Source organism: Rhagoletis pomonella, unplaced genomic scaffold (genome assembly GCF_013731165.1).
Source record: "Rhagoletis pomonella isolate Grant_MI unplaced genomic scaffold, Rhpom_1.0 Rhpom_scaffold_05820, whole genome shotgun sequence".
Classification (NCBI taxonomy): Eukaryota; Metazoa; Arthropoda; class Insecta; order Diptera; family Tephritidae; genus Rhagoletis; species Rhagoletis pomonella.
In genome coordinates, this window is record NW_023464359.1 from 1 (window position 1) to 9483 (window position 9483).

The 9483-nt window shown below is 34.0% G+C and overlaps 1 protein-coding gene across 1 annotated transcript; it reads right to left on the reverse strand.

The window, feature by feature from the left end:
- Positions 1–4243: 4243 nt before the first annotated feature.
- On the reverse strand, positions 4244–8404 carry LOC118755291 (importin subunit beta-like). Its single transcript, XM_036490137.1, has 3 exons — positions 8081–8404; positions 6996–8024; positions 4244–4342 (listed from the first exon to the last, which is right to left on the reverse strand). The coding sequence occupies exons 1-3, from the start codon at positions 8387–8389 to the stop codon at positions 4259–4261; spliced, it is 1422 nt and encodes a 473-aa protein (XP_036346030.1). The 5' UTR covers positions 8390–8404; the 3' UTR covers positions 4244–4258.
- Positions 8405–9483: the final 1079 nt, after the last annotated feature.

Consider the following 9483-nt stretch of genomic DNA (forward strand, 5'->3'; position numbering starts at 1 on the left):
CAACCGTCCTGGGCGGGGTTGTTGTAGCCGCTACAACAACAACAACAACAGCATCTACATTTTCAAGTAAATTTTATGAACAGGAAAATACCAAATAAATGAGAAATACCTCCACCTAAATATTCCTCGGCATTTATAGATGTTGAAGACATGGACTATACATACATCGCCTCCTGATACCTTTTGGCGCCGGTTCACGATCAATACGGATCGCGATATTTGGATGCTGATCCATATTGATGGATCTAAAAATATTGATGGATCGTGAGTGTGTGCTAAACGTTCAATATTTATCGCGTCAGTATTTGCATAATTTTTGTGCTGCACGCTTATTATGCCGCAAGAAAATATTTATATTTTGTACCAATAATTTAAAGATAATTTCTTATGTTAATTTAAATGCTTTCAATTTGTTTTGAAAGGTTTTAAGAGCCGAGAGCGAATACGTTTTCGATGTTCGCATTATGAGAGTACAAAATGTACTGGCTAAATGTATGGATCGCGTTTTGAATATGCTACACCTTCAATATTTACTGCGCGATCCGCGATGCGTGATCCGGATTTCAGAACTTCTAGATATTTTGGGATCCGTATCACGATCCATCAATATTTGATGCTACACCTTCAATAAATATCAAGATCCAGAATCGCGATCCAAATATCGCGATCCGTATTGTTGGTGTGACAGGCGCCTTTCATATATATTAATTTGGTATTGTAAATTCATTTCATTTATTTCTAATATGTATTATTGTACTAGACCCTAACTAAATATTGTGCCACCTCATCTTACTTTGTATTTTCGAAATTGCATTGTAGCAGTCGAATATATTATAAGCGAGGGTACGGTGTGACTCGTCCTCGCCGATGAAGCGGGGGTCACTCACTTTTTAACCGCCGTCGCAACCGCATCACCAAATGTTTTATACCGCCACTCGGGCAAATTAAGTAGCTCTTAAGTGAACTTTGTACTAACTCGATCGAACGCAATAAGCTTGTGAATTGGCAGTTGAATTCAAACAACATTTTATCTGTTCTTTTAATTAAAATAATTGGAACTCCTCCGGCGCACCCTGCGCGATTTCAGCTACTCACCAAAGTAGAAACAAAAGAATTGATTACAGAGGAAAAAGAAACACTTGATGTTAAGGGTTCAGCGCAAAATGCAAATAAACTGATTAGTCGGTATCGTGCGTGAAAATGTACCGTTCGTAGGGAGGGGTGAGTAAATTATGTGATATTTTGTATTTATGACTTTTACTTTTCTCTCTCTCCGCAGCACCTGGGTTCAAGCCCTGGTCAAAGCAACATCGCAAAAAAATATAGAAAAAAGGTTTTTTCTTTACAGCGGTCGTCCCTCGGCAGGCAATGGCAAACCTCCGAGTGCATTTCTGCCGTGAAAAACAGCTTCTCATAAAAATACAATCGCCGTTCGGAGTCGGCGTGAAACTGTAGGTCCCTCCGCTTTGTGTGACAACATTAAGGCGCACGCCACAAATCGGGGGAGAAGCTCGGCCAAACACTAACATATGTGTAAGCGCCAATCTATTATCTATATATTAATACGCTAACATAAATTTTGTCTCCGTTCGTTTGGCGATTCTACCGAACCGATTTTTCCGTAGATGAGCAGAGTTTTTATGGTTTCACAATTGGTTGAAAATTACGCCCAAAACCGTTGTTTAAACATTTTCGAATTGTGTATAGATGTTGCTGCAACATGTTCAATTTGACATGTTTCGCCTGTTGTTTCACTACACATTTGAAATTAAGCTTTGAAATAAAGATAAATATGAGGAGGAAGAAATAAATGAGAACGATGAAGTCAAAAGAAAGGACAAAAGTGAAGATAAAGACGAAAATGGAGACAATGACAGATACATAAGAATTAGGGTAACTGAAAGGGTAAGAACATTTCTTGAATTCATGAAGTAAACTTCTTTAGCGGCAGTTGGTTGGTTGGGAGTAAATTGTAAAATTCAAGGGGAATAATGCACATCGAAATGGTTCTCAGCGGTTTAGCAGTTTGAGAATAAAAACAAAAACAAAGATGCCTAGAGGTACAGGCAAAAACGAAGATCAAAGCAAATTTAAACCCTTTAAGGTAAAGGTGTAGAGGAATATGCAAAAATAAAGTTAAATATGAAGAAAAGGATGAGGATGAAGATCGATATTGTTATCGATATAAAACCCGATATTTTTATCGATATAATAATCGACATTGCTATCGATAATATAATCGATGTTGTTATCGATACTGTTATTGATTAAATAACAGCTATTGTAATCGATATAATAATCAATATAATAATCTATATTATTATCGATACAATAATGGATATTGTTATCGGTATAATAATCGATTAAATAATTGATTTATATTGTTATCGATATGTGCAATAATCGATACTGATGATTGTTATATTTATCGATGAATTAATCGATTTTGCAATCGTTGTATTTTTCTATATGTTTATGGATATTGTTATCGGTATTTTTATCGGCACAGTTATCAACAGGGTTATCCATATAATAATCGGAACATGGAATGTGATCACATTAAATGACATCACATCACATGATATGAAGAGACATCACATGATATGAAGAGACATCACATGATATGAAGAGACATCACATGATATGAAGAGACATCACATGATATCCCATCACACGATACCACGTGACATGACATCATATGATATGACATCACATTATATGGCATGACATCACATGACTTGACATCACATGATATGTCATCGTATGATATGACATGGCATTACCTGACGTGGCATCACATGATATGACATCATATGACATGACATCTGAGGGTATGACAACACATGACATGACATCCTATCACATCACATAAAATCACGTCACATCTTATCACTCATCGCACCTCACCTCATCTACGTGAATAGAAAAAGAAAAGGATATAAGCAAAGATGTGAAAGATAAAAACAAAGATGAAGACCAAGGTAAAGTTACCGATTTCAAAACCAAAAACACCGTTGGAAAGGTAATTTTCTGTAGATGAGGAGTTTTTATAGTTTCGAAATTGGTTGAAAATCGTCGTTTAAAAATTTCCATATTTGTGTATGGTTGTTTTCGCAACCTGTTCAATTTAAGCTGTTTCGCATTTTGTTTTACTTCGTATTTAAAATTAAACTTTGAAATAAAGATAAATATGAAGATGAAGAAACAAGTGAGAACGATGAAGTCAAAAAGAGGCAAAAGTGAAGATAAAGACGAAAATTGAGATAAAGGTGAAAATGGAGACAATGAGAAATACATAAGAATTAGGTTAAAAGATAGGAATCGAAATAAAATCAGCCATAAAGGTTACTGAAATTTATCGAATCATCGAAGTTTATAATTATCGAAATTTATCCATGCTTATTAAGTTATCGCAACGTATCGAATTATTCAAACTGATCAATGTTTACTGAGTTGTCGAAATTTATAGACACAGAAAGTTAGTTGTCCAAATTTACGGATAGTTATCGAGCTATAAAAACGTGTGGGATTAACGAAATTTGTCAAGTTAAAGAAATGTATCAAGTTATCGATATTTATTGAATTATCATTATTTATAGACTTAACGAAATTTATCGAGGTGTCGTAATGCATGGAGTTCTTTCAACTTACAGAGTTATCGATAATTATTGATCTACTGAAATTGGTTGGTTCAACAACGCGAAGTTTATGGAATTTTCAAAATATATCGATTTATCGAAATTTCAAGGTTATATAAGCTTATAGATTTATCACTGCTTATCGAATTTAATCATCCTAACAGAGTGTAACGAGTTATCAAAATGTTTAGATTGTTTTCGAAAAATCTAGAGATGTCAAAAGTAAAAATTTATAAAGGTATCCAAAGTTTTTACATTTTTGAGTTATCGAAATTTATCGAGCCATCGAATTTCAAAGTTATCGAAATTGGTCGAATTCACGAATTTTGTTGAGTTATCGAATTTTAGTGTTCTTGAAATTCATCGAACTATCGATATGTATCAAATCATTGAAATTTATCGATAAACTTGAATGTATCGGGTCAGTTCCAATTCCTGCCGAAGTCCTCCAAAGACCTTCTCAGATAAAAAAAATTTAGTTACGTTTCAGCAGAAGATTTTCCGGTTAGTTAATTTGTACCGTATAAGTTTTGCTACGTGTTCAGTTAGTAAACCTCTCCAAGGCTTCTAAAACTGGAAAAACTGTCGAATTTCGACAGTAACTGGCACTCTAGTTATTATTATTTTCTCTCTCTAAGTCCAATAGGTTTTTTAATCACCTGTAACCACGACTTTTTTCCACCAGCCTCCATATAGTAGAAACACTGTGCGATGTGAGAAATAAAAAAGCGATTTGAAAACAAATTCGAGTCAATACATTTTTGATTTCTGAGCTATTAAAATTTGGTTTGTTTTTCCGTTCTGAATCACAATGAACTGGGTCAAAACGTTTTATGAGTCGGTATAAACAAGGTACACTATCGTATCGGACAATTTAAAGCGCACAGATTGTTCTAATACCTGTAATATTCACATTTATTTTCATGAAAATTATTCACAATTTCTAGAAACTTTTCGAGTATGTAGGTTTGTAGCCCATTCAATTTTAGTAAACAAAGTGCAAGTTTCAAGTCGCTAAAGATTACCGTTGATTTTTTTGGTTTATTTTTTTTTTTGTTGCATTTGCTTCCATATAACGAATACACAATTATTTTTATATGGAAAAAACCCGCAACACCCTCCAGAAGTTCTGAATAAAAAGTTGAAAATTTTGATGAACATTTTTTGAATATTTGTAAACTTGAAATAAATTGTAAAACTTTGATTTCTATAATAATATTTTCTTAAATTACACGGTTCAACACAATTTGATCGTATAATTTCATAGATTGAGATTTTCGTATCTGAGGGAAAAAAAGTGCAAGCTATTTTCTATTTAACTCATCGTCATGAGGTGGAATCAATCAGGCGAATTTGTTTTTCATTAACACGTATTTTTTTTTCTTTTTGAAATTTGCCATTTCGTTAAATTTTTCGACACGTCACGTTTTTGAGAACCGTGTAATTAATCCAAAAAAATTGTTCATGAAAATAAGTATGAATATTATATTAGAGCAAGCTGTGCACTTTAAATTGTACGATAGTGCATATGTATATGTAACCCAGTAAAAGAATTATATTTGCAATATGTTTTTCCTCATTTTCGCTCTATGGAAGAAGGGTAAAACTTTTTGCTGTATGCGATTATAAAAGCCTTTAGCTTATAAGTGTTTTCATATGTTTAGTGGATGTTCCTTTATAATTTTAACTACCGTCATCACAAACAATAGTTAATACTCAATAGTAAATAATTACATATATATGCAAAATTAACTATTCAGCTTCCGCCTGCTGCAGTGTCAAAAATTTTCAACAGAAAACTACACCAATGACTGTGTGGTAAAAGGTTAAACATATAGAAGCTGTTTCATAATAGAAACCGTTTTACTATTTTCCCTAATTATATTATGGCCCATAATATCCCGTGGCATTGAACTATCTGAAGAAGAGCCCGTAAATATAACAGGAATGCATTTTTGTGGCATGAAAGGTAGCTAAATAACTGCTAAAGTAATTAGACAGCAGAATATTATTCCTTTAAAAATCCCGACGACTATGGAAATAATGATCTTGATGGCCCTATACAAACCCCAAGAGTGGTGCAAATGACATATCAAAAGGTTAGCTACTAGGAACAGCATGATTTACCGTAAAAATTGAAATGTATGTGAATCTCTCTCTCACAAGGCAAAGTTTCCAATAAATAATAAACACAGATTTGGTACTTAGGTTGAAGAAATAAATAGCATATGGCAAGAAATGCCTTTTAGCATTTTACAAAAATTACAAATTTCGTAGGAAGAATTGAAAAATGCAATTTTCACTGATGAAAAAAAATTCAATATAACTGATCCAGATGCCCACCATTATTGGAGAGTCATCCGGCTCCCATGGCAAACCTGCCCTTGGCGAAAGGAATCTCTGCTTTAAAGTAAAAAGCGTATAGCTTTGGAAAACAAATAAAATATTTTCACTTTGAGAAAAATTAATATCTAGAGTAGAAACATTCTTTGTGCATTAAGTTGGCACATTTTTCGCTCATTTCGACTGAAGATATTTGAAAATTCCAGCGGCAAAACGTTGTTGTTCATACCGTGCGAACAACAAAATCGTTATTGAGGGAATAAAATACCTTCTTTTAGAATATCTAGCCTCAAATGTGGGCTTTAATACCAGTGTAATTTGTAACAACTTCTCAACAAGATTTTTACTTATTATTATTATTTGAGACAGAATGATAACGCGTTGAAACTTAAATAAACCAAACTTCATAAATAGGAGGAGATAATACAAATTTTACTACAAAATTTCGGTAAAATCTATGTCGCAAAGCGGAAAACAAATAAAATTGTGCAATAGAAATACAATCCAAAAGCAACAAATAAAATTATCTTTTAAACTTTTCTAAAATAATCGATAGCCTAAAACTTGTTTCTTTGCACATATAAATATTTTCTATGAAAATTTCAACATAATGGTACAATTAAATTCTCTTGTTATAAACTAATGCATATTCAGAAAGTTTTTTATATTCTTTTGATAAAGTAAATGAATACAATTATTGGGGAAAAGCATCAAAGATCTAGTATTGGTTTTTCATTTAACTAGTTGAAGTTGATGTATTGCACATATAATTCTTTTACTGGGGTATATTTATGCCTTCATGTTATGCAATGAAAATTTAAAGTAACAACGACAATTTTATTAAATTATGCCTTTATGTTTTCATAATACTAGGTAGACTCGGTGCAATTAATCGGAAATACCTGTAGTGTTGAGATATTTCAAATTTGACTTCAATGTGGGTACTAAAGTTCACCGTAACCAACACAGAGCCTAAGCTTCTAGGAACTAATTAAAAAATTAGAAATAACTTACATCACATATCCGGCCAAAGGTCCATGCTGTCGTATCCCGAACGATTACACTTTCGTCATACATTAAATGTATCAGTGTAGGCATTGCTTGCTCTATTAAAGGTTTTAGAGTATTGGTTTCTAGGCCACTTAAAATAGATCCAAAGGTCATAACAGCAGCATCGCGAAAACGCCAGTTTGGCGACTCTATGTTATCCTTGATGAACGGGAAAACATATGGAACAATCTCATCTTCGCAGCATGTTGCTAATAGCATCAGGCAAACAGATGCTGCTTTCGGTGGGCTCCAGTTATCTTCGTCGTCACATTCATCCTGTTTTGTGAGCTTTTCTACTAACACAGGAGTTAGATATTGAAGAGCGCCTCTGGCGTAATGTTTTGATACTCGAATAGGAGCTCGACCGGCGTCATTTGCCTCTTGAGTTTCAATTGCTAAATCGATTTCCTCATCGCATACATTTGACCAAAACTCAATTCCCTGTAAAGCTATTTGATCGTTTTCTGACTTCATAGCTTCCAAAGTAATAGGGAATAAAGCTTGGGCCATATAAGGTTCCATATATTGATAGTAAAGGGTTAAAATTTTAACCAAGCACTGTAGGGCGGCTACACAAACCTGTGTGTCTTGAGATTGAGTTGCTTCGCATACTACTTCCATTATGAAATTTCTTTCCAGATCTTTTTCAAAATTAGCTTTTGTGAATTCTAAGGAATTGTGCAAAGCAGTTGTTGCTGCTAGTCGGACATGATTGCTCGGCTCCAGCTTTCTCATTCCATGGATGATAGCTGTCAAAATTTGATTCGACTGGTGTTCCAACACGCCATAACGTATGTCCTGACAAATGTATCCAATAGCTTCCAGTGCTGCTTCACGATCAATTTCGCTGGAATTATCAGTCACAACCTTGTTGACTAATGTTTGAATAAGAACAGGCCATCCTTTTAGAGGCAATTCTGTGACGGCTACATAAGCAACACACTGTGCAGCGCAGGAAGGCCGAGTATTTTCTGTTCCCAAAGCAGCGAGGATCTAAAAATAAAATTAGCTTGAATAATGATATTGGTATTTAAAAAATTTACATATACATTTCTTTTTATGTACTCGCGAGTATCTTCTGAAAATTGATGCCATCGTTGCTGATACTGTTGATTGACAGTCTCATCTTTACTGGTCAAATGATTTTTAAGTTGTAATCCTGCAGCCATACGTGCTACTGGACTGTTGTTCACAGAGACCAATATATCCGAAAGAGCTTTTAAGAACTCAGGTAAGTTTTCTTCGGCCGCTTGTTCCAAGAAATTCTTTGCAGATAAAAGTTCATTTTTATCTAAAAAGATAAACAAATAAAGCGATTGCGTATTACTTAAATTTTTGGAAACACAATACACATGCATGCCAGCGCCTCGACGATAATGGGAAGAGCATCAACCTCAAGGCCCTTAATTTCCCCTTTTTTTCGAGAAGGCGTTTGACGATCGTTGTCTATCGTTAACAATTTTTTGCTTTTTTTTCGCTCACGATCACGGTGAATACCAATCTATAATAAAAAACCTCTGACCCTGCTCATAATCCTTTTTGTTTAGTCCAGCAAAACTTATTCATAAATAAAGAAAATATGGCATTTTTATTGGTAACACTTAACCTGTCCTAAATACCCTGTAATAACATAGGTTTACAAAACATAATTTCCAGGAAAAGGCAAGGACGGCATCCATATTTCTGGGGTATATTTAGGACGCTGATTTCGAATATACCATACGTTCATTCAGAAACTATGGCAACTGAAGACTTCAAATTATTCATAAAAAATAAAATAGATAAAGAGCTCTATAAAGTGACATTTCCATAAAAATGTTTAATTTGTAAAGAAGTTAAAGTCTTCTTTATTTTTTATGAATTTGGGTGTCAGAAGTTAAGTGGATTCAACTCTTTCATTGATGTCATCAATGGTTTCCTAGAAAAAAATCTGGCTAAAACTGCTAAAACCCTTGTAGGAAAAATACTGAGAAACCAAGCCCAAATCGGAGACAAAATGTCTTTGAAAATACATTTTCTACATTAGCTCATTTATACCTTTCTAGAAGTTTTAGAATATTTTAGTGATGAACAATGTGATCGATCAGGATATGGCCACCATAGAAACGAGACTGGTGTTTCAACATTTAAATGTTCGCAGAATACTGCACGTCATTCACAGTTGTCTGGCAAAGAAAAGTTTTTCCATAATGCCAAAAAAATTCATAGGTGCCCGGTGATTATTTAACATCCACTGGAACAAGAAATCTTTACCCTGAAATCGTAGGTGTCCATATAGGAGAAAACCACCCCGTTAGGTCTTATTCAGGATTTTAATAAAAAAAACTCGAGTGTTAAAAATTTAAATGCATAAAAATGGCTACCGTCACTGGCCAAAGTATATTTATGCGTACGCACATTCACACACACTATATATGTATATACACTGGCAATCAAAAGTGAGTGCCCGGTG